At 37.8% G+C, this 27,167-nt stretch overlaps 1 protein-coding gene across 2 annotated transcripts in view; it reads right to left on the bottom strand.

Moving 5' to 3' along the window:
* Positions 1-1,161: 1,161 nt before the first annotated feature.
* The window catches only part of LOC126356097 (lysophosphatidylcholine acyltransferase), a 607,194-nt gene continuing 581,188 nt past the window's right edge, over positions 1,162-27,167 (bottom strand). For both annotated transcript variants that reach the window (XM_050006786.1, XM_050006787.1), the window contains exons 6-11: positions 20,630-20,767; positions 11,714-11,839; positions 8,824-8,980; positions 8,566-8,664; positions 8,286-8,427; positions 1,162-5,982 (exon numbers count right to left, since the gene is read on the bottom strand). In XM_050006786.1, coding sequence (XP_049862743.1) covers positions 5,855-5,982; positions 8,286-8,427; positions 8,566-8,664; positions 8,824-8,980; positions 11,714-11,839; positions 20,630-20,767 — 790 coding nt within the window. In that variant the 3' untranslated portion in view covers positions 1,162-5,854. The remainder of the gene's footprint in view (positions 5,983-8,285; positions 8,428-8,565; positions 8,665-8,823; positions 8,981-11,713; positions 11,840-20,629; positions 20,768-27,167) is intronic.

Raw genomic sequence — 27,167 nt, 5'->3', positions numbered from 1 at the left:
ACATTTAAGACCAGAGTAGTCACTTGACATGATGGGCCCTGGAATCCAGTGGTGTGATTACAAAGTCCAGCAAATTTGCCTAAAATGCCAATGCACTAAGTAGGAAAGTCTGCGTGCTGCAAGCAGAGGAAGTGCACAGAGCTGAATTGGAATAAGCACCAGGAAAACATGAGAATGCCAGCAAGTTGGCACCCTGCCAGATTTTGTCTGATGATGGTATCTTATACTGTAAAACCGCACAATAGAACCAATTGGTAATATTACAAGTACTGCAGCAATGTGCCACTGCACAGTGTCATAATAGTACTCAAGCTTCTTACAGCAGGAAGTGGGCATGAAACACCCTTGTGGCAACAAAATATTTGTGGAAAGATTAATAGCATGAAACTGAAGATTATATCAGTGCCTGTATACCTTGTGCACACAGCACACAATAGGCTAAGTCTAATATTCCACTGCAAAAACACAAACTGAAGCCTACAGACTCTTTGAAATAGTAGCTTTAGATATCTTAGGACCATTTCCAAAAATACAAAAAGATAAAAAGTACATATTATCAATAATTTATTGCTTCTCATGTTTCCTAGTCTTTCTCTAAATTACTGACATGACCACAGAAACTGTGGCAACAGCATCCATTCCACATTTGCTTCTGTGTTTTCGAAGTCCTGATGTGATACTGACAGATCAAGAGAGAAATTGTGTGACTTCATTACTTGTTCAAGTTTGTAAACTTTTTAGAACCAAGAAATGGAGAACACCTCTTCATTCTAATGTGGTCGGAAGATTGGGGTGCATGCGTAAAACTGTAACTAAGATGCTTTCTTATTAGATCAATAAAAACTACAATGACTGGACAGGTATCTGTCATCCAGTATTTCTTCTTACAATAGTAGAATTCATTATTTAACTGAACAAACCTGCTACAACGTTGTGTATGTGCAGAAAATGAGCTTCCATTTGAATTAGAAAAATTACTGGCAGATACTGACTTAGGTGAAGTCAATGGATTAGCAAGAGGACTTAAAATGATATAGATAAATATACAACAGAACAATTCAAAGGCAATCGAAAGGCAATATTGCTACTCTAATGATCAGGTGACTGGGTTCTATAGAGAAATCCCATAATTAAAATTGGAAAAACAAGAAATTATCTCTGTCTCATTAGGGACCATACTGTATTTTGGAACTCACATCACCTGTGTGTATACATTTCAACAGATTAAAGCCATACTTCTATAGAGCAAACTGTCATCTATGTGTATACTAAAAGCTGATGTCTAGTACTCTATTCAAAATCGTTACTTATAATATATACAATTCACCTAGAAAACTTATTCCACTATAATGATGCTTCTGATTTGGCTCCTTTTATTGTTGAAGAAATTGTGTGGGTTGACTACATTTTTCTAGAATCTTATCATTCCTCCAAGTCATGTTTTAAAATTTGAACAGTCATGGGAAAAATGGTGTTCCTTAGTTTCTTAATGATGCTATGTTTCCTTCTTTTACATTGGATGCTTTTCTGTTTCTCCCTCGTCTTCCATTAGTTCTTAGTATAATCAAAATGGTGTGCATCATTGCAAAGGATAGATTGCTAGTAACAGTAATTAATTATGTTATAAAAGAAATAGGGGGACAGGAAAACAAAAAAGAAAGTGGCACAAGTACACTCTGTGCCGTAGCTTCAGCCTTGGTGAGGAGAAGAATGTTTACTATTCCTCCCCCACAGGTATTTAAGTAATAAAAACATTATTGGCATCACACATTTTTGATTTTTTTTGTACTGTTTGACTACTTACAGCTCACCAGAGAAAGCATAAATGGATCAAATATATGTAATTTTCAGGCTGTTCAGCTTTTTGCAAATTCAAATGTTGAGCTCACTAATTAGCTTTTGTAGCCATTTTCTTCCCAAAGTAAATTAAAATTTTGCACATGTCATTAGAAAAAATAAAACATGTACTGGAATTGAACACCAAATTGTACCTAATGACTTCTTTTTAATTTTTTTTTTTTTTTTTTTTTTTTTGCAGACTTTTAAGTTTCTGAAATTTTCTTTATTTTTCTGATAAGAATTTAAAAAAAAATTATGATAAATGTCTTTCTTTTATAGTTACACTAAATTTTGGTGAGATAACCAAAAAATACAGACTCCTACATAATGACAATAAAATTTGTACAGTAATGAATTGTCTTTAAGCACAGATAAAGAAAATCTTGTCCTTACACATAAATTAATACTTTCAGAGATACAAAAATATACAGGAATTTTATTACACTCTGCATGACTATTGACAATGTTAAAAAAGCATTTCATTTTTACAGATGTTCAATACCATAGGAAGGCACATAGCAATTTAATGCTGTGTGCACTACTAACAGTACACACTAAATAATAAGCTTACACTATCTGATCAGTAGGAATGTGAGATACTTTCAAATTTCAAAGAAGAAAATACACTTTTTGAAATTTAAGTTTTTGGTCCTAAGTAGGTACAAGACAAATGATGCACTGAAAGTTACAGCACTAAAAAATCACATTGGTATCCGATACAAAGATTTATTTATGGTGTGTAAACAAGTTTCTAGTGACAGAAGAAGAAAGTAGCTGCTATCAGTTATTCAGGTAGCAGTATGTTTATGTGAATATACATCACTTTTGTGTGCCTGTTAACATTTCTTGAAGGTGGGGAGCTACTTACAACTTGCTTTCATGGAGCAGGAGACGAAAGAGGACAGACAGAACACTTAAGAAGAAGATCTAGTGCAGGTAGCCGAAAGAGTAACTCAGCAATCAAATCGCTATGAGGAGAAAATTGAGAACGCTGAAAAGGCAAATGCAAAGAGAGCACTAAGAGGAAATAAAGTATAACATACAGTATTTATTTAGAAATTTTATGTTGACCGAGTCCACAGCCTTCAAGTCATTTTTAAATGAAATAATTCCGCTCTACGCTGTTAAAACAATATTTACTATAATTGCAATTTTGACTCATGGTTGTTTTCAAGCACTGTGGGATGTTGTAACCCACTCAAAATATAAACTTGTGATGTATTGTGTAAGAGCAGTTGCGTTTGGAGGAGTGAATTTATCTACTGCTCCAAAACATTAGAAAGTTGGTGAAACAATGATATAAACACACAAGTTTAAATCTTGTCAATAAGTTAATCATTTGCTATACTATGGCTGGTGTATAGTGACATAATACTGATGTGTATGAAGTGCAAAGTTAGGCCTGCATTATTGGAAGAGACAGATGCACCTAACATAAATGGGTTATCACCAAATGAAATAGTTGCATGTTAGATTTTATGGACATATAGCTTGTTGGCTAAGAGGGTAATTGCCAGACTATCAATCTAAAGGTCTGGGGTTCACTTCCCAATCAATCCTATGATTTTTTTCTGTCATTTATAACTTCCTTTATCCATGTAAATTGTTTGTTAATGTGAAAAATGCCAAATTGCAACAGGGGTTTGAAGCACATATTAAAACATAGGGTCCCCATTTACTTATGGAATTGGTTTGCCTGGTAATTATGTGAATAGGGTGCTAATGCATGCTGGACACTGAGCCCACTTTCTGGACACAAAAGTATCACTGTTCATCGTCTAGTGTAACAATAACCTTTGAAAACTTATGTACAAATTAAAAAAAAGAAATATGGCATTTTGCATGGCCATTTTATGGTTGTGATCCTCAGTTCAAAGACTGGTTTGATACTGCTCTTGATTCTTTATACATAACACATATTGGAGCTGCTAACTGTTGGGAATGTGAAAATATTTGTAGAACCATTCAAATTTTATACAGGTGTTCTGTAAAATTTATGGCAAAAAGAGGCCATTATAGCACACCTAGTTTTTGTTTTTAATTACCATTCCACTACATGAATAAACTAAAATGTGAGTTAAAGATATGATAATGGAAAAAAGAAAACAGAGTTGGCTTAAAAGGTGAAGCACTCATCCTGATGAGAATATTCACTATTTTCGACAAAATACCCTGAAATTGATGTAACATTATAGTTTTGTGGCAATATCGTACATGCAGATGAGGATCACATCACAATAACATGTGCCAATGTTACAAAGCCATTATATTCTCCTACAAATGTGTATAATTCAAAAACAGTTCACCGTAAACACAGAGGAATTATGTTGATTAAAATGGCTATTGTTCAGACTGCCATCTATTTCCATTGGCTACAGAATAAAATGAATAATCACTTGCAAAACCAATTTCATTATCTGATATACGGAATACCCTTGAGTCACTAGTTCTGGAACTGAACAGTAATGCAAAAGTTTTGCAAGGTTCTCAGGAAAGCTTCTGTAAAGTTTGGAAGGTAGGAGATGAGGTACTGGCAGAAGTAAAGCTGTGAGGACGGGGCACGAGTTGTGCTTGGGTAGCTCAGATGGTAGAGCACTTGCCCACGAAAGGCAAAGGTCCCCGAGTTCGAGTCTCGGTCCGGCACACAGTTTTAATCTGCCAGGAAGTTTCAATACAAAAGAAAGTGTGAACTGTGAGCACAAATTCATATGGGAGCAGAGTAGAAATATTTGCTCTGCCTTGTCATATGGACATATTTGCAGCTGTGTTAAGAAATTAAACTTGAATGACTGGAGAACTGCAGAGGATTGGCAGCTTGGGGCATGCTTTAGAAAGTGAACATTAAGAATGAGTGGAAGGGCACAGAAATGAGTGTATATTGATCATTCTGAAAAATGTTAGCAATCCAATATGCTTGTATACAGTATTATGTGATGACTCACTTTTACAGAGGAAGACTGTTGGAAAGCTCAACTAGAACTTGCTGGTCCCAAAGTTTGAAATACACTAATAAGACCAAGTGTCACTACTTACATGCCACACATTAAAATAATTACAGATATTAAATACTTACTTCAGTAGTACTAAAATTTTATATGAAGTGAACGAGCCATCAAGCTGCACGACATATTTACTAATCCAAAGATAAATATTTTTGTATATAAAAAACTATTAGTGTATAAAAGGTTTCAGCTGCAGTAAAAAAAATAATTTATTGCTTGTAGCTCCATTGGAGTTTGTCAGACAAATTCAATTAATTATGGTACATCAGCAAAGACATGTAATTACACGACTTGTTTTTCATAGTCAATTACATCAGTTTCTCTTCGTGACAAAAAATAGTAGCATAATATGCAATATGATGAAAGCCTGTTCAGCAATACTAGATCCTTCACATTATCTACTGATCAGAATTTAGTGAGAAACAATCATTTGATGCATAAGAATACCGAGTTACACAAAACTGTTTTTCACAAGATTCCACCTTCAGTATTATCACATGTTTACGTAACATTTGCCATTGTAGTTTTCTAAAAATGCAAAACTCCATGATTCTGAATGATAAGATGAGAACACAAATAAATCCAGAAAAGTATCTGACAGAATATGCTGTTATAAAACTAGATTCAAAATATTCTGAATAATATCCTACTATTGCTGTATTTCACTGTACATTAGCATTTCTCTCAATATCACATCATAAAACACAGGAATGAATTGATTAGTACATTAATCAGTCACTAGATTGGTAACATTTGTGCAGATTCTCCAGTAGCTTTACACAGATCTGTTGGTAATGTACACTGTATTCATCCCCACAAAATGGCAGTTGAACCTGTCATGTTAATGTCTCACATACAAGTCCTTGTAACTTCCAGTTTGACAACAGGCAAACAACAAAACTGCTGACTACAACCCACTCACATGTGCAGTGAATAATGTTCAGTCTTGCAGTCATTGCCACTGTCACTGTCAGGCATAGTCATTATTCACTAAGAACCACATTACATTCTGTTCATTCTGTTTTACTACTTCCTGTACTCAATAGACATTCCGTGCTCAAACTGTTCTTTAAATTCCACTGGTTACTACTAAAGAGTCCTGTGCAATCCGACTTGTGCTGCAGAAATTTTGTAAGTTCATCTGAAACATACAAAAGATAATGTTTGCATGATTTTTAACAAACTTTAACAGCAACTACATTCATTAGCTTATGCTGTAAACATGTTGATTTGCTGCAGACACATGGATTCATATATTCTTAATATTACGCATTTCAGCCCTTCTGTCCTCCTTTCCAAAGGAAGTAGCATTAGTGAGGATTTTTGTGAGGTTTGGCAACACCGAGTGGTAGAAGGGAATTACCAGACAAGAGTGAGCATCATAGCAACATGCGAGTACGTAAACTCACGTTGTAGTATCCAGTTGCATGAAAGACGTCAAATCCTCGCTGAGTGCGCTCTTTTTGCTGTGACCCACTTCCTACTTGCGGCAGGTCTACTTGCAGGAGTAACACCTACTGAAATTTTTTTGCAAATTGAAATAGTTTATGGGAATGATGCTGTAAACTGAATGTGTGTGTGTTTAATAAGTGCTGTAGGGAGTTCAGTGGTGGCAGAACAAATGTTCATGATGAACAGAGGAATGGAACAACATCCATTTGGGCTGACGAGTTGGTGCAAAAACATCAAGGAAACTGTTCTTGAAGACTGCCAATTGACAGAGGGTGAAATTCCTGTCATGTTTCCACAACTCTTCAGAACTCTCTCAGAGACTCTCTCAGAAGTGCTAGGATATCAGACACAGCATGCAAGGTGGGTCCCAAAACAGCTGACAGAGCAGCACAAGAAAAATCAGGTCAACAGCTCCCGCAAATTTCTTTAATGACTTGAACTGGGAGGTGAGCATTTTTTGAGCTCTATTGTCACTTGAGATGAAATGTGGATGGCTTGTTACATTTCTGAAACAAAAAGGTAGTCATCGCAATTGCATCACACCAATTCCCCAGTTTCTAAAACATTCAAAACCACAATTTCAGGCAAAAAAAATGATAGCCCCAGTGTTTTGGGAGTGAAAAGGCATAATTTTGGTCGAATTTCTACCTCAGAGGGAGAACAATGCACAACAATATTGTAAGACCCTAAAAATCTCAAAAGGAGGGGAACGCTGATGAGGGGGGGAGGGGGGGGGGGGGTGCTTTTTGATTGACAACATCCGTACCCATGCAGGCCATTAATACATACATGCTCTTGGACTCATTTAGTCGGGATGTTGTGAGCCACTCCCCATATTCTCCTGAAATGGTGCCTTCAGATTATAATCTTTTCACCTCCCCAAAGGCACATGTGAGTGGAATTAAATTTTCACCTGATAAGTAGGAACAGGTGGTGGTTCTGAAGTAAGGGAATGAGCTGGTAGGAGAGTTCTTCGAGGAGGGCATAAAGAAACTTGTGACATGGCTCACCACAAGCATTAAACAGGATGGCGATTATGTGGAGGAAACAGTCAACAAGTGTAACAACAACATTCTGTAATTTTTTCAAATATATTTTTCTAAAAAAAATATAAAAATGTAGTACACTTACTTTCTAAATATGCCCTGTATAAAAACAAGTTATCCAACAGAAACAGGATTTAAAAAACACACACATTTGACTACAGTATAGCTTTTTCTGTTTACCCCCCATGGTTGATGATAATATTATCAATATGTATAATAGCAAAAATAGGTGAATGCCTGTGGAACAGGAAGAATTAAATCTCCACATGGTCAACCTCTCTTCCAATGACAACTCAGGAGAAAGATGCTAACCAGGGTATCAACATTGCAGTAGTGAAAATGTATGCAGAAGAATAACAACAAACAATAATAATTTCATGGTAGCCTTAGTGGCTTCTTGTGGCAGACAGACAGTAAATGCATGAAAAATGACATGAAAAATATGACTACTGTCTCATAGTAATATATTTTATTAACCAATCTACATTCTGAAGTACAGTTTATCCTTCAAGGCTTCTTATTATGGAGGTATCCAAAGCTACAGCCGTAGCCTTAGCTAATAGCTCTGGGATTCAAACCAATTAAAATTACTGGAAGCCCGAGACAATTTTATTACATCAAATCATTGCAAGAGAATGTGTTTGAACATTTTGCCATTCTTCTGTCATTTAGACCAAATACTTCAGTGTAAAATAATATTTTTAAGAGTTTACTACCATAATTATTAGCTCGATTTCATCGGTGACACTAGTCACTTTTCAGTTAGATATGAAGCCTATTAGTACAAAAATATTTAATAAAGGCATATAAAACATTTATTCTCTTTCTCTGGTCAAATGCTTCATTTGGCTTTATTTATTTTCCTGAGTGAGTGGTGACCCATATTTCTTCCTGTTATAATAATGTATATAACTTGAGGTGTACGTAGATGTGAGCTGACACTTACCGTGCGAGATATGAGCTTTGCCAGTCTTGTCCAGATGGCTGCAGAGCTGAGCGACCTCCATGGGTGCCATACCCAATGTATGTTGCAGTACACCAGGCAGATCTGACTGGCTTAAACTGCCATCTTCTCCTGAACCAAACACCTATGATACAAAAATTACAGCTTTAGACACTTCCATATCCTTTGCATTTTTATAAGTCTCACATTAGTGGAGATTGTAGGTCACTGCATTCAAAATCATCCACTACGCTTTTGTCAGGAAATATCAGAAGAAAATTACCTGGAAAACTATAGGGATAATGTCTGATGTTTTCTTTGCCTTTGATATCACCAACACTTCAAAAATGTATTCCCTGACATCAATGACTCCAGAGGATTCCTGCAACGTATTTTCAATTGATCATATCTTAATGATCTTAAATGAGAGTTGCATCACACTGTAGCTATAGGTCAAAACTCTGATGGTTCACATATTAAGCATTTAAGTATGATAAAATGAAGTCTGTTCACAGATGTTTAATATGATGACTCTATTCACCTTATCGTATAGGCAGAAGAGCTGCTGAAGATGACCATCACTGGGCTCTATGCCGAGTAACTTTGCAAATTGCTTATAGGAGATTTTGCCACCATCTTTGCTGAAAAGATGCCTGTGTTCAGACAGAATCTTTTCTTCAGCATCTGAATTCACTAACCTGCAAAACAATTAAAAAGCATGTTAATTCACACAGAATTTCCTTGAAGCTAACGTGCATTCAAAATTATGATTGCAGTTCTTTGTTGATATAACAATTATTGTATATCACAAGGTCATCATTTCAGAACTTTTCTTTTCTGCCCATGAAAGCTTCAAAATGACAAAATTCTTGCAAATGCAGAAGTAAGGACAAAAATAAGCTGTACCACAGACACAGACTATACATTTATCTTACGTATCAACTGTGGCACAGCTAATACTAAAGCATAAATGATGGTTTTGGAAATTCTTTTTTCATAAGTAATCATGTTTTTCATAAATTGGGGGACAAAAGTTGATACACACTTAATCAATAATGGAACACTTGCTGCAATACCCCATGAGAAATGGTCTGGCATAAGATGAAAGATATTGGAAAATGGAGATGAAAGAGGCTACTCAGAAATGTGTGAAGAGGAATAAATTTGAACTACATGGTGAAGAATATGTAAGCAAGATAAGCAGAGGAATGAACTCTTGAGTAGAGGGAAAGTGAAGGGAAGGAGCAAGAAATTACAATGGAGGGAGGAAAAAAGGAGATACGGAAGCAAATCAGCCTAGTTCATGTACAGAAAACAATTACAATTGATTCTAATAAATCAAACTGTGGTCTAGTACAGCTATAAAAACCTTTGATGATCTACCTTTGAAAAATAAAATGTCAGGCAGACGGTAGAAATAAGTTTCCATGCAGATTCAAGTTGTTTCAGTTTGCTAACTCTGTCCATACTATGAATCCATTTTTGAACTGAAGTTAGTTTATGACTATCTAGAATTCGAACTTCTGGGCAGGCACTGACATTTTGTTAGATTGCATACTGGCATGTACTTTCCGAGTATTCATCCAGAACATATGGAAAAAAGGTGATGAAATAGGTTGTAATGTGCAATTCTTTATCAGATGGTATTAATTTATTCAATACACATATAAATAAATGCATACTCATGTAATATATACTACCATGTGGATATTATTGTATAACACACAAATAAGTTAACATAATTGAATACTTTAAAGACCTTATAATTACTCTTAAGCAGAGCATAGGCCTATACATAGTAATAATACATTGTTTTGGAGGATAATTTAATAAAATTCTCATATGCTTAATTATTTTCCACTTCTATCTTTTGACTGGACAATTGATGACACATAACTGGAGTTAGGAAGATGTAATGTTTAATGAGCTTGTATAACACGTTGAATTCTTCCCAAGACATACATAAATAGCTGAAGAAATGGTCTGAACAAAACCACAGTTGCTTGCACAGACTGGCTGTTTACCATAGTCTTCTCATCTACTATTAATATAGTAGAAATACTTTCTTTTACTTCCTCAAAGAAAGTGCAAATAAAAGCAATAGTTTATGCCATTGGTATTCCTCCTCCTCCTCCACCTCACATTAATTGCACAGCATCCGACTCATTCAGAACTAGTGCCATTCAACAAGTGGACTGCTGGGCTCTGTACACATTCTGATCATCACTGACTGTGGCCATGCTCATGCAAACTGCCTACTCCCTATCTGACTGAGCCTTTACTTATGACATTTCTGCACTAAAGCATTATATACACAACAAAGGGCACATTCATAACTCACCGCCTCTTTATAATTCTTAACATTTCTGTGTTTGCCAATGACTTCTGCCTTATTGAGAAGTGTATATGCAAACCTTTCTGTGCAATGCACTTCCTCCTCCTCCTCCTCCTCCTCCTCCTCCTCCTCCTCCTCCTCCCCCCCCCCCTCCCTCCCCCTGCCCCAATCTATCCATAAGGAAAGAGTAGTTAACTCGGGATGCACATGGACTAAGTTCATTATATCCTCTGTGTGAAATTTCATTCCTCAACACAAAACCTCTTGCATTAAATAAACTCTTCCTCCCTCCCCCCCCCCCCATTTCACCCACAATTTGTGCATTACTCACCGAACAATCACATTGTATTCCTTATCTTGGATGTTATTCCACTATTCCAATCAAACTGGAACTCCTTTGTTAGAGTATGAAGTAACTCACATAACAAATGATTGCAGAAATAGTAAACTGTAACTCCCACTGTCAAAAAACAAATAACTTATGCTTTAAGTATTCTGACCTTGGTTCTCTCAGGATACAAGTGCTTCAGACATAATAGGTAACTGTCCTAGAGCTGAGCAACCATATCCTTTGCTCCAGTCTTCAGTTCTTCAAGTTATGATGTAAATGAAGAACAGCTTTCATTAAGGCCAGTAAAATCTCTGAGTCTACCTTCATCACATGATCTGTAGCCTCTGTAAACTAGAATGTCCACATTCTCTCCTTCACAGACCTGATCCGCCCTGACAGCTTACTTCAATGACTCATCTGTTTCTCTTCCATCAAATACCATCCACTGCTCAAGTTCCCATTCATGAACTGATCTAAAAATTAATGATTGGTATTCTTAATTTATAATCCTCAATCAGTAAATAATTGTAATGTAGCCAAATGTTGATTCTAACTGTGTTCTAACTTGATTATGAATAATTTGTTCTTTGACATTACATCTGTTGTGAGAGTGGCCTATGAAATAAGTAACTTGACTGGTGGGGGCAACAAAGATTAAATGTTAAGTATCAGTTTAAATGGAATGAGCATTAACTAATAAAACATTGTCACCTACTAAAAAGCTAATTAACAGAAACAGAAAAAAAAGTTTCTTTAAGTTCTTACCCAAGCCGTCCCCTTAGCTTCTGAACTTCAAGCAAGCCAGCAGCTCCTGGTATATTGAGCCTTTTAGCTCTTGTTATAAGACGGCAATCATCATATGTATAATCTGACATGGGTATGCCAAGCGCCCTGCCAGAAAAAAAATACAGTTATACATTTAAAATCGAGAATCTGAGAGGATCAAAGATTCAGAACCTTTACAATGTTCAACAGACAAAAAGAAGTAAATTATAAAATTGTGCAAATGAAAATACAACAGAGAAATAGGATAAAGGGAGATTAGTGTTAAATATACCACTGGTTATGAAGTCATTCAAGATGGAGCACAATCTTGGATTGGGAAAGGATGGCATCTTTTTCAAAGGAAAAGTCCCAGCATTTGTCTTAAGCACAGGAAAGCTAAATCTGGGTGACCAGATAGGGATTTGAGCGGCCATCCTTTGGAACGCAAGAAAAAAGAAAAATTTATGTCCTGCATGCAGTAAGGATAGGCCTTGAGCAAAAGATATGTTCTCACACTAAGGACTGGCTGTCACTCAGCAGAAGGTGAGAGCACTTAATAGTCACACATGCGAGGTCTTTTCAAATATTTTTATTTCTACAGCTTTTTTATAATGTTATCCCAAAATCCCTTCATTCTCATAATTACAGATGTTTCATCAAATAGAACTTGGCATCAATTTTCTAAAGTATGTTGTGCCACGGCTGATTTTTCAGAGTATCATAGGTAGAAGCACCTCTCGTGTTCCATCCTGGGTTGGTCCACAGTGCACACTGTTTGGAGAATGTAGTAGCAGCCACACTACGCAGCCAAACAGTACCCACTGTGGAGCAATGCCGGACAGAACAAAAGAGTTGTTCTGCATATGCTATCCTAAAAAATCAGCTATGGCAGAGCATGCTTTAGAAAAATCAACACCATATTCTATTTGATGAAACATGTATCATTATGAGGATGAAGGGATTTTGGAATAAGGATAGCATTATAAAAGAGGCTGTGGAAATAAAAATATCTGAAAACACCATCAACAAGGAGGCCGGTTTGCAATGCAGCATAGCATGAGACCCGGGCATCGGAAGGTTGAAGCGGTTGCAATGGATGCCATATCTGGTGAGTAAGGGAGTGCCAGTGATTTCACAGCCAGCAGCGTGGCTATATAAGAGTGAATCTGTGGTGACACAGCAGTCATTTACCACTTGACAATGACCAAGGAGATCTTGGTTGAAAGCTTGAGGAATTTTAACCACCTGATGCAGCCTAATTCATATTGCCATGAGACCATGCATTCATATGTATCCAAGTCTGCAGTGCGGTTCTGTGATGATGGTTACAATTTAGCATTGCATGGGTTCCAGAGACTGCAAAGTTGAACTGGTACAAGAAATATGGAGACATTACATATTAGGGTGACCCTCACTTTCCAACTTTCTTAAGTTCAGCTCCCACCCTCTCATCTTGCTCTAATTAACGAATCAACAATATGTGAAAAATTTAACTCAGCCAAACAACTACATGTCAACCCTAATGACCATGAAATTCTAACATTTTCACACAAAAGTCTGTTTTTTTTTCAGATGAAGTGAATTTTTGGTATTTCCTTTGACATCAACTCATAAAATAAATAATGTCAGTTCTCTTTCATTCAATCAACATGTGATTTTTATTTCCAGTGAGTTGTGATTTGCTATTGCTAAAACACACAGAATGTCATCATGGTGAATTATGTTATGTAATTCTACACAAAATATTCACCAACTAATTGAAAAACTGGCAGAAGCCAACTTCATGGAAGATCAGTTTGGGTTCTGGAAAAGTGTAGGAACACACTGAGCAATACAGAACCTATGACTTATCCTAGAAGATGAGGTGAAGCAAGGCAAATCTCTACTAGATTTAGAGAGAGGTTTTGACAACGTCGACTGGAATACTTGCTTTCAAATTCTGAATTGAATTAAATTGAATTTTATTTGATCCTGTAAGATTAAATTGTAGACAGTAAATGTACATGTAATATAGGACATGTCAAAGTACCAACATTCATCATCACTTGTTTTTCTACCCCTTTAGCTTATATTTTTACATCATTGATAATGAATAACAATATATACAAATTTAATGGCGTAAGTATTCTGCAACACTGTAAAACTCTTTTTCAATGAGATAGTCTTTAAGTTTCTTTGGAAAGTCATTGTCAAGTACACTATCTTGCGGGCTTTTAGGCAGACTTCTTAGTAGTCTGATACCAGAGTACTGGGATCCTTTTTCTAGCATTGCCAGTTGGTGGGGTATGCTCCGTACTTCATTCTTCCTTCTCATATTGTGAGTGTGTACACTTGCATTTGTAATCCAGTGCTTTTGTGATGTACATTATTGTCTCGTATATATACAATGATGAAAAAATTAAGATACCTAACTTCTTGAAACAGTTTCTGCACATTTCAGAGGTCTTTCTTATTAAAATGGTCCTAATTGCTTTTTTGTGAAGGTAGCAGGAACAAAACGCAAGGAGATAATATTTATTTACAACAAACCACACTGTGATTCTTAGAGTTGAAGAATATGAAAGAGAAACAATAGTTGAGAAGGTAGTGAGAGAAAGTTGCATTCTCTCCCCAATATCATTCAGTCTGAACACTGAGTAAGCAGTAAAGGTACCAAGGAGAAGTTTGGTTAGGAAATTATGGTTCAGGAAGAAGAAATAAAAACGCTGAGGTTTGTCAATGACGATATAACTGTCAAAGATGATCAAGGACTTGAAAGATCTGTTGGCCATAGCGTATGGGGTGTCGTACAGAACTAAATATGAACATCAACAAAAATAAAACGAGGGTAATGGAATGTAGTCAGGTAAATCAGATGGTGCTCAGCTAAGTAGTTTCGAAAATGGGGTGCTAAAAGTAACAGATTAGTCTTGTTATTTGAGCAACAAAATAAATGACGATAGTTGACGTAGTGAGGATAGATAATGAAGACTGCAAGTAGTAAAAAGTCATTTCTATAAAAGAGAAATGTAAATGGTATGAAATATTTTCTGAAGGTACTTACTTGGAGTGTAACCTTGTACTGAAGTGAAACATGGATAACAAATAGTTCAGACAGGGAGAGAATAGAAGCTTTTGGAAAGTGGCTCTACAGACGAAGGCTGGAGATTAGATCAAATTACTACTGAAGAGGTAGTTTATTGAACTTTGGAGAAAAGAAATTTATGGAACAATTTGATTAAAAGATGATACTAGTCAATAAGACACATCTTGAGGTGTCAAGGAATCATCAATGGATGGAAGTGAGAGTGACAAAAATAGTAGAGTCAAATCAGGGCATTAATAAAGTAAACAGGTTAAAATGGATGAAGAGGCTTGCACAGTATAGGCTAGTGAGGAGAGCTGCATCAAACCAATCTTTGGATAGAATATCAAGGAAGCAGCAGCAGTGACACCAACAACAACAAATTCATACTTTTGTTGTTGTTAGATAGTTTTTATTCTGTAACATGGACCACTTCTATATCTGAATGGTAAGGGTTGCTGCCTGTGGTGCAGACAGGCACAGGTTCAATTCCAGGTACCACCCCAGGATTTTATGAGGAAGAAAGGTCTGGAAAGGGGTCCACACAGCCTTGTGAGGCCACAGGAAGAACTGCTTGAATAAAATGACACTATTAGGTTCACTTATTTGCAACAACAGTTGAAATTACTAGTGACATGATGATCGCACATTTGATGATCATAAAATGCTCCTTGACTGCCTTGTAGGCAGCACTCAGTCAGTCTGCCTAAATAGGCCTAAGGCCTAATCAATAAGTGGCACTAATGCTTTTTTTCTCTTTTATAAGATTATAAAAATACAATGTTGTGTGATTGGTCTTCTTAATCTGTAACCAAATACAAAACTGTCTTTCATGGCTGATTTTTCAGCCTTTGTTTCAAGCAATTTGCACTGCTGGTGTGAAGGCAGTTCTGTGACAAGTTCTTCCTAGACTTATAAAATTTAGTCAGCTTATTCAACTACTGCATTAAAAAAATAATAAAAAAAAACCTCTTGTAAAATCTCTTCTGTATGTTATGTTTCCAATAAAACCATTGAAGCCAAGCCACCCTCAAAGTAGCAATTTTAATTTTTTTTCAACAATTTAACAGTTTTAAAGCTCACAACAAAGGGAAGTACAGCATTAGTAATTCAAACATTTTCCAATTTTTCGTTAAAATTCATGAAGTCCTACAAGAGGAATGGTGATGGTAAGTTAACAGACTCTACAATGAATGAAAAGTTTTGTGCAACCAGACAAGGAAGAAGAGAGATCTTACTAACACCACTAACATGCTTGGGAGTAGGTGAAAACGGGAGGAGATAAGTGTTTCCTAAAGCTTAAATGCCAAAAAGGATGTCTGATCTCCATGTTTGGTGTATATCAAAATGGAACAATGTGTTGCCATTTACCGGCACTGGTTTGTTGTTTAGTTGGTTGTGGGTTAACAAACTGAACAGCAGCAGCAGGGTCATCAGTCCCTTGGTGTACATGTAGTTCATCTGGAGGTAGTGAAGCCTGTCAACAATGCATCGTGAAGGTGAAAGTATGTAGGTATGATAAAATATTGAAGGCAATACTGATCCCAGAGCTGAGAAATAATTTACTGAGAAATATATGGATCGGTCCGGTATGTAGATCATAGAAGACAAGGGGTCTCCCAGGGCTCATCCATGGCAAGAGAAACCTCAGCCACATCCAACTCCATCAACACAATTACAGAGCAAAGAATGCCTTCTAGTCAGGAATTTAGAACAATGAGATGGGTAAAATGTAATAGACATCAGATAGACTGTCAATAATAAATACAACATGACATAAATAGGTAAGGGAGAGGATAGGTGTCCCTGGAGTTCTGCAAACAACAGTAGCCATCCCACCCAGTCATCCAACCCAATTCATTAGGGATTCAAGAACACCCTCTTATGAGCAGATTGCTACCCCTAAAATGGAAAATATGGTATGGAAGAAAGAGAGGCAAACTGCATTTAAAAGCAATTAAAACAGAGTAAAATAGGTTTGGAAGAGCGACGAAAGGGACAGCTTGGGGAGGAGGTTGGGTCAAATGTTTTCCCAGACACAGAACGCAGCGGAAAACGTCCAAACACCAAGCATCCTGCTGTCACCAAAAAGGTAGTTTAAAATATTATATAATAGAATAAAAACCACTTCCACTGAGAAAAGGGAGAACCAGTTCAACTGTCTGCAAATCATCTTTGAATATTAGAGGCAAAGAACTCGGGAGACCATGCTTAGCACGGAGAGGCAGTAAGAAGGGGCATTCCACCAGGATATAAGCTAGTGTGTGTTAGACTCCAGACCCACAATGTTGGGGTTGCTCGTTTCATACAAGAAAATTAGGGGTTTAGCTGGTATGACCACTGTGGAAGCAACATACAACAGTGTATTCCTTCCAGAAGGAACAGGAGGAGGAGTGCCATGCAGCAGTAGTCTCCTCAATAGTGTGGAGTTGAGAGGATAGTAGCCCAAAAAATGTTGCTTCGTCTCCAAGTGTGCATAGACCTTATTTGTAACTGGAAATATGCACCTGGGATCATCAAATTGAATACGGGGCAAGTAATCGCTTCTCTAGCCAAATGGTCAGACAGGTCATTCCCTTCAATATCCAAATGACGTGGGACCCGGAGACAAACAACTGGGCAGGCAGTATGGTTAAGATCAGGGAGAAGGTCATGGATAGCACATATCACAGTGTGACAAGAGTAACAATGATCAGTAGCCTAGAGGCTGCACACTTAGGCACTGCAAATTAAAATACAGTCAAGGGAGGCACTGCAAATTAAAATACAGTCAAGGGAGGCTTGGTTAACAAAATGTAGGGGTCTGTTAATGCTATTAGGTCCTTAAAAACACTAAACATTCCTAACAACAAATGTTGTTCCTGTCCAGAGGAAGATGTAAAAGCATACCACATTCTATCCATAATCTTAGAGCTGTAAGTGTAAATTATGGTAGCACCCTGATACTCTTAGAGAACTGAAAGGAACAGACACCAAAAAGTCGTAGGCATAACGAGTTTTAGGACCACAGAACAGAGCTGTTTTAATTTGTGGCTTGAGTACCCACAAATGGGAGAGGAGCAGCTTTTAACTGGTAACCACACCCAAGAGCATGTGTCAAGGGGTTGATGCCCTTGTATGCACGAAGAATGTGATACATTGGATAATGAGGAAAGTATAGGTGGTTGAATCAGAACAGCCATTGTGTTGGTTCGATCTGGTACATTTCATGAGCAAAATATCCACCCTGATGCCACATAACCCACTCTTGTACTCTCTCCATGGGCACCACCAGGCTGCAGAAGAAGTTATCTGGCACAACTGATGGCCCAGGAATACACTCCTTGGCATGTGAGGAGAGCTAACAGCTCGGGCATCAGAGGTTGATCCCTCTGTTGTTGGGTTGAAGGGCAGGGGGGACTACTGAAAAGGTAAATAATGACCTCACCACATTGGATAACTGCCGAATACTGGGCCCGTCAAAAAATATAATCATCTTGCTGCTTGTTTATCTGCTACTTGTTTCTATATATTATTGAATCTGTGTCACAAATACTACTGTACATATTTAATTTTGCAAATTTGTTATGTGAATCAATACTTATTAGTTTCTGTAATTATTTTGTGTCCTGGACTCTAAAAACAAACCACATTGGATTGGCTACTGCATTGGCTTTTAAGCACATGAATGAGTCTGCACAATTATTGTGCACAGAGGGTCTTGAACACTTTAAGTAATATCTGCTACTTCAGGCCTTCTATTCCATTTTGTCTACACTACAGAAAAAGCTTTGAAAATGGAGAACAGACAGAGGGGGACAAAAATTACTTCGGCTGAAACGTAATGCATGAGAAATGCGTGAAGATGTTGATGAGATAAAGCAAAACCTATGGGAATAGCTGGGTCAACATCAGAGGCTGCCTCCATAAGAAGGAAAGAAAAGTAATGATAATTGGAGATGGGAAAAGATATAGGAGCTACAACAGCTAGAGGCCCTGTGCTCACCACACAAAAAAGGAAAAAAATGTTGCTTGTCAGTGTTGCACACAAAAATATATGATAAAATCAATCAATAAAAGCAGTGCTGTAGGTGACAACAGGAAAAACTGTCTGCCAGTGTTCAGCAAAGATCAGCAACAATAATAAACACAGAAGCACCTCCAGAAAGTCAAGATACTTCGCTCTTCTTTTGTTCGGCATAAATTTATAGGAACAAGAAACACAGAAGACAGACATAACTTAACCTTACTGACCCTCAAAAGTGAGTGCCACACAGTGATGCTGAGCTCCTCCCAGCATTTGCATCTGTTGAAAATGTTTATGGAATGACAATGATAGTAAAATTTCAAGATAAAGAGCAAATGCTGGAAAGAAGAGAGACAGACATTATTTTTACTGATAACAAATGTAATTTAGTTAAGCAACAAAAATTGGCTGAAGTGTGCCTCTAAAAATAAAAATAAAAAATGTGCCTTCCTTTCAGTCATCATATTTCTGTTTTTTTTTCCTTCTTCTTTTGGTGCTGGTTCAAATCACTGATGATGCAGCTTCTGTTACAGATGTGATCTTTTTAAAAAGATTTATAGAAGCCTCAGCACAACTCTATAATAAGATTTACATAGCTAGCAGCAGGAAGTGTCCAATGATATCTGATCTACCATTTGGTTTCTATTGGATCATCACTCCACACACACAAACAAAATGGAGATCATTATTGAGAACTTTGGTGGCAATCTAGAGAACAGGGAACATTTAGTGGTAAGTCATTCTACGTGGATGACAAAGGCGATTTGTATATTCAAAATATATTTTTTCAAGATCAGTTCACTTATCTCATAGGGTGAAGAACTCTTTAAGAACAATAGGTATTTTTCTTGTTCTTGCAATTAAAGTTTAAAGTTATTATTTCCTATTCATAAGCCAACTGATGAATTATCAGAATACTGTCCTGGAAATCAGTGTGGCTGCTGTGAATTACATTTTCAACCATATTTGCTACTCTGTTCCTGAAACTGTGACTCTATTCTTTGTGATAATAATAATAATGATGATGATGATGATGATGATCCAGGAAAATATTGCAGAAGTTATTTGCAAGCAGCCAAAGGTGAAAAGAGGAAGAAGAAGAAGTAGTAAAATTGACTAAAGAGGTAGAGGTACAATTGGCATGAATGTTGGCTCAGAATGCTTTGTAGCAAGTGCTGCAGTATCCTTGTATGTGTGTCTATAAACTTGTTCAGAATTAAAAAGGAAATAGAAGAGAAGGTATACCATTTTCGAAGGGATTTAACAAATGTGTATACTATTTTCCAACTTCATCACTTTTGGGGGTCACCTAGCAGTTGTCTGACTGATCAGAAATTTTACGCAAACCTTTCTTTTTTTAGCAGGATTAGGAGAGGGAGTAGCAAAATTTTTCCTTTTGGTAAATTACCTACAGCTATGGGCCATATATCGCAATGCACGAGCACCAGTTGCATTACATCTGAAAGCAAGGGTACGTAAGGGCTTACCAGGAATCCAACATATTTATTCCCACTTGTCAATGGCTGTGGAGTACTTGTTTGAAAGCTATAGTATTTTTACCATTTCAGGCAGCTGGATGCCTGAGAACATTTTATTTAATGTGAGACTATGTTTACTCTCATTCAGTTTATGGACAGAACTTCCTGTATCTCAAAATGTCCAGTCGTAATGGAATCTGCAGTAGTTTCATGGACCCCACTGCCAGATGCATCCAAGCTATGCAACATATCATAATGGATGTAGTCCAAGTTTTCACAGTGGAATGTCTGTCCAACATTTGAATATGAAATTGCACAAGACATATATGGTATTGTATGTATGCACACACAAACTAAGCAATATTCACCTTGCCATTAATTTCCGTACATTATTGGCGTACAGTTTGGGATCTCTCTTCTCATCTTCATTTGGATGGTAGACAGGCAGAAATTCTATGACACAGCTACTGTGAACTTGTGTGAGAGTAAGCCACAGCAGTTTTAACCTGTGAAGCAAACAACATATTATTGTAGGGTTACCAATAGTGTTGGGAAAGGATTTACACTGGAGAGAGAGAAACTGTTTATTCATCCATCACAAACTATTAAACAATTGTGTATCTCCTTGAAAGTTGTGGTAAATGGGCAAACAGAAGTTTACAATTTCACATGTTACAAAGACACATTTCACTACCAGTATCAGTATTGCCACCGTTCTTTGAAATATATTGCTCTTAACTATGATACTTGTAGCCTATGCAATTTACTTTTGTGTATAAGATGATGATGGGGTCACTACTGTTGTGATGAATCTGAAATTTAGCAAGAATGGATTGCACCTATAAAATGGGAAATGAGTGTAGAAGTTTATGTTAGTGTCTTTTCAGTCTGTTTGAATCCTTCATCCTCACTGATTCCCTATTAACATGAGCTTGAATTCTTGCAATCCTTGTTGCACAGATTCTGTATGACAATGGTATTATATTTTACCAGTTTTATCTATTTTCTGAGTATGACATTTCTGCACCTGGTACATTTGAGCCTTGATAACTGATACCAGCTACATTGTGCATGTTAAAAGTAATAAAGCATCAGAGAAAAAAAGGGAAATAAAGTTTAAAGTACGATTATAAACTAGATATGCTCTCAGTTAACAAAATATCTATCCAAAATGACAAAACTTATAACCGTTTCCAAGTATACCAATTCAAAAAGAGGGACCGATAGGAACTTGTTATTTCTTGTACTGTCCCATACTGTGAAATGGACACCGTTGATTACTATCTCCCAATTACAGAAATATCTAACACTTTCAAACATCAGTTCCACCACAGAGGGCCACTAACTCTCCTGCTACACCCAGGACTCTCAGATTTAGTGAGCTTCAACTATCCCACAAAAATTGCTTCAACATCATGGTCTTTCAGCCAGTCAGCTCCAAGATGCAGAATTATGAGTTTTTTACTCAAGTGTAAGCACAAACTTTGGTGTCCACTTCCTACAGCCAACAACATTTGTCCTTCTGGCAGGACTTCATGTTACTGGCAGAACACTTGACCCCTGTGGTGACTCCTGAACTCTTCCATAAGCAACCGTTCCAAGTCTCTCTAACAATAAACATTGTGTGGAATTCAGAAATGAGCTCATTGCCTCAGCTCCCAGCTGTAGACAATAGTGAGCATTCTTAACTCACAGAATCTAGAAACGTAACAAATTCCCCCAGATGCATTATTGACAACTAGAATAATGGCTCAAGGTTGGTTATCAGTTGGTCCAGACTCAAGTAAGCAACATTCAAATAAATTTCTTTTACTTCGGTGGTGCTACTAATTTATGGAGGGGTATGTAATAGTAAAAAATAGTTAACTTTCATAAAAGCAGAGAGATCAATATATGAGGATTGGAACTTAAATAGTGGCAACTATTTATTCACAACCGATACAAAAGAGTTAGATGTTTGCACCTGTTTCTGTCCTTCAAAGTACTCACCAGTGTTGTGTGGAACCCACTGCCATTGATGTGGAAGGCGTAGTATACTGTTAGCAGAGCCTGTTCTGTTGATGGTGCGAATGGAGTGGTCAACTGTCTGTCGAATCTCTGTAACAGTTCTGAAGCGAATGCTACGAAGTGGTTCCTTCATCTTCGGAATTAAATCAAAGTCACAAGACCTAAGTCCAGGGAGTGTGGTGGATGGTACAGTACTTCCAAGTTCCATCAACCAAACAGAGCAGTCACAGCTTACGCTGTATTCATTGTTGTGCAAAATATATGGGTGGGTTGCACAGAAAGTATCACTGCTTCTTTTGCAAAGCTGGTTGCAGGTGATGCTCTAAACATGAACAGTAATACTGTGCATTGATGGTCTGCTATGGAGGAATGTAATGCATTGGATAACACCACCACAGTCGTGCATGAAAATCACCATAACTTAAAACCGTTGCATTTGCACCATCAACAGAACAGGCTCTGCTAACAGTATAATACACCTTCCACATCACTGGCAACGGGTTCTGCACAATGCTGGTGACTACTTTGAAGGACAGTAACAGGTGCAAATGTTTAACTCTTCTGTATCGGTTGTGAATAAATAGCTGCCACTATTTAAGTCCCAACCCTCGTACTAAGACAAAGCTTTTAGTGATAGTAGACAGAGAAGTGAGCATTTTACAGCACAGTCAAACGTTTTCATCCATAGTAATAGAAGAACAATATTGTTTTCAAATGGAATAGTGTTTAACAGGGTTTGAAACAATGAATGATACAGTGATGCAATACTTGTCAAACATAGGAATACATGCACAATTATATTATATTTACTTAAAAACGGAGATCCTACTGCACTGTTCTGAGACACTTTGGCCTCACATTTATTCCTTTTTTCTTGCTATTTTGAACAATTCTTTTCATTACATCATTTAATCTTTGTTTCATAAACTATTTCATGGAATTATCAACTAAATCCCTATCACTGAATTTCTCAGCATATAAAAATTTAAAATCGCAAATGAACCTTAAATCATGATTTTTAGCATCTACAAAACAAAAATATGGAACTGCAGAAGCAACAGAGCTTGTGCCCAAATCAAGATCATGTTAATAGTTGAACTGTGACTATTAAATGTTGTGAGTGTAGCAAAATATAACAAAAGGCCTTCGGATGTGTGCACAAACTCATCGGAATGGGTACACATCAATTGTATTTGATTGGTAAGCAGAAAAATATGTACCATGTTTGTGTAACTCAGTTCTGAGCAAATAAATGGGGTATGACTGAATGACTGAAAAAAATGTTATTCCGACACTGATAAATGACATGTCTACAATGTAGGTAAAGACATATTGCCACTTATTGTACAGCAAGTTGCAGACAGGTGCAATTAAAAGACACTTACATAAAGTTTTCAGCCACAGCATTCATCAGTAAAAGTGTACAGGTGGGGGGGAGAGACGAACACTGTATGGTGGAGTGCACAGGGGCTGGACTGCCAACAGGTGCAGCATCAGAAGATTGTGTGGCAGAGAGGTGGGGAAAAAAGAAGCTAATCAGAGAGGTGCAGGGAAAGATGGATGGATATGTTGGCAGAGGGCTGCAAATAAATAGAGTGGGAGATGAGAATGGGGAGGAGATGGTAAGACAGAGGGGGTGGAGACTGCTGGGTGATGGCTGTGGGGACAGTATGTTACCATAGGTTGAGGTTGGCACAGTTATGGGAGCTGGGAATGTGTTGTAAGGATAACTTCTATCTGCACAGTTCAGAGAAGCTGGTGCTGGAGGGAAGGATCCAGTTGGCTCAGGTCGCGTGAAGCAGTCATTGAAGAAAAGTGTGTTGTGTTCAGCTGCATGTTGTGCCACAGGGTGATCCACTTTGCTCTTGGCCACAGTTTGGCAGTGGCGATTCATCCTGGTGTACAGCTGGTTAGTATTTATACCAATATGAAAAGCTGTATAATGGTTGCGACAGAGCCGGTTAATGACATGACTGCTTTCACAGGTGGTTTGGCCCCTGATAGGATAGGATAAACCGGTGCTAGGACTGAAATATGAAGTGCTTGGTGGGTGGAGCAAGCAGGTTTTGCTTCTGGGTTTTCCATAGGGATATGATCCTTGAGGTAAAGGGTTGGGATTGGGAGTGGCATAAGAATGGACAAGGATGTTGTGAAGGTTGGGTTGGTGATGGAACACCATGTTAGGGTGGGAAGTTTATCAGGCATGAGGATAGGTAATCAAAGCTTTGGCAAAAGATGTGGTTCAGTTGTTCCAGTCCGGGGCAGTTCTTGGTGATGAAGGGAACACATCTTCATGGCTGGTTCTTGGGGGTGGTGGGATGATTGTGGGTGTGACAGGAAGTGGCAAAGGAAATCTGTTTGTGGCCTAGATCTGGGGGATAGTGCTTGTGTGTGAAGGCCTTGGCAAGACCTTCAGCATACTGAGCAAGGAAGTTTTCTTCGCTGCAGATACACTGTCCCTGGGTGGCCAGGCTGTATGGACAGGATTTTTTGCTGTGAAAGGGATGAAAACTGTCAAAATGCAGGTACTGATAGTGGTTTGTGGGTTTAATGTGAACAGATGTGCAGATAGAGCCATTAGAGAGGTGGTCTACATCTACAAAGGGGGCATGCTGGGTTGAGGAGGACCACTCGAAGGGGATGGGAAGGAAGCTGTTGAGGTTGTGAAGGAATGAAGATAGGGTGGCTTGGCCCTGAGTCCAGATCATGAAGGTATCATCAATGAACCTGAACCAGACTAGGGGTCTAATGTTTTGTAAGCCTAGGAAAATCTCCTATAGATGGCCCACAAAAAGGTTGGCATAGGAGGGTGCCATGTGTGTGCTGTGGATTTGTTTATATACCTCCCCTTCAAATGAGAAGTAGTTGTGGGTTAAGAAAAGTTAGTGAAATGTATTAAGAATGAGGTAGCAGGTTTAGAATCTGAAAAACATTGGGAAAGGCAGTGTTCAACAGTGGTAAGACCCTGGGCATAAGGTATGAACAGTGATGAATAGGGATCCAGGAGGTAAAGGGGCGAGGATGGTGGAGAGTCAGTGAGTGAAGTGGTTGGTGCCTTTGACATGGAAGACTAGATTACGAGCAATTGGTGGCAGGTGTTGGTCAGTGTGGGCTGAAATTCTTTCAGTGGCGTCACAATAACCCACCACAATGGGGCATCCACAATTGTTGGGTTTGAGGATTTTGGGGAGCAGGTAGAAGGGGGTTTGCAGGGTGTCACAAAGGTGAGGAGGGAAATAGATTCAGGAGATATGTTTTGGGAAGGGCCTAAGGCTTTAAGCAGGGACTGTAGTTTTTGTTGGACTTCTGGGGTGGGATCACTCTGGCAGGGTTTATAGGTGGAGGAGTCAGATAACCAGCAGAGGCCTGCAATTCATAACAGTAATGGTGGAACCTTTATCTGCAAATAGAATAATCAGATGATGGTTTGCTTTCAGCTTGTTTCTTCTACTGGAACATTCATGTCCTGAGGAAGGGACCAGGGAAGGATGGTGAGGTTCAGTTGGAGGTAAAGAATTCGCAATTCCTGGAAGGTGACCAATGGGTGGTTACATGGGAGGGGGGGAGGGGGGAGGAGGGAGGATCACAGTTGGATCGTGATATAAACTGGAAGAGGCACAGTTCAATATTGGGTTAAGGATGGTTTGCCTTGGAGGGATTGGTGGGGAAAAAATGCTTCCATTGCAGGGATTGGGAGGAGGAGAGTAGCTCTTTGACAAGTCCAGCATACTTAAATTTGGGTGTAGACATAAAATGTCTAACTGATGAATTGTCTAAGTTGAAAACTGCCTCTGTGTTATTACAATTCAGAATGAAAGTACTTGTGTAAATGTAGACTCGTTCAATTGATAGATAAGGTCTAAGAACTTGTATAAATGTGCAAATGGTATCAGAGAATCAACACCTTACTTACAAAAACTAGCAATAAGTCAAACATAACATGTTAACATGAACACACGGGTGCCTGAAATCGGCAAACCTAGCACTGAAAACTTCGGCAAATAAAACCAGAAAAACAACAGTAAATAGAGAGATAATTCAGACAAAAAAAACTTAACAATATGTAATAGCATTTGGAGACAGCTATGGAAGAAACATTTCACGCAAACTTAAGAAATGTAGTGTCTCCTTTACTGCTTTTGGTGTAATACAACCAGGAGAACTCTTCCAGCAGTGCTACAGAACCATAGCTCCCTTAATGAACTCTCAAACAACAATTTTATTACAATCATTGGAAACAGTAATAATTTTTACAGAAATGAGGACATTCATGCTATAAAGTGCTTATCTGAGTGGTATTGGTACTTTATGCAAGCTGAAAGTATCAATTGTTATAGTTATTAGTATAAGACTTAGATATGACTCACCAAAGGACTCACATGTAAACAAGGAGACAGAGAAAATTAACAGACAATTTAAGATGATCAGTGAATCTTTCAAAAAAAGTTGTGTTTGTAGAACTACTGTCCTCAAGACAACTGTTCACAAAACCTGGACAGCACTACAAAACTTTTGGAAAGTCCAATATTAGTAACCTGTTAAGTAAAACTGGAAAAAACAATGGAAATCAGTACCAAGGATACAATTTTACAAATCCCACCAAAGGACTATCAATCCACTCACAAAAATGCCTCTACAGAAGAACATCTAAATAACAACCAAGATGGGACTTGGAAACCATAATCTGTAACAACAGTGAGCTCACTCAGGGCAACAGCACAGCAGCAGAATCAGATCCAGCCACAAAATTAACACCGACAACATCTACACCTGGAAGTGTGTGTTTAAGATCAAGGCTGAATACATCTAAGGTGGTTTTTTTTTACCCTCCCTTAAGAAAGGAGTAACCATAGCATCTCCAAATGGGGTTGAGATCCACAAGCTGCCAACGAATGTTAT

The sequence above is a fragment of the Schistocerca gregaria genome, chromosome 3 (genome assembly GCF_023897955.1).
Source record: "Schistocerca gregaria isolate iqSchGreg1 chromosome 3, iqSchGreg1.2, whole genome shotgun sequence".
Classification (NCBI taxonomy): domain Eukaryota; kingdom Metazoa; phylum Arthropoda; class Insecta; order Orthoptera; family Acrididae; genus Schistocerca; species Schistocerca gregaria.
The sequence above is the reverse complement of the archived record's forward strand: the minus strand, read 5'-3'. Positions and strand labels throughout refer to the sequence as shown.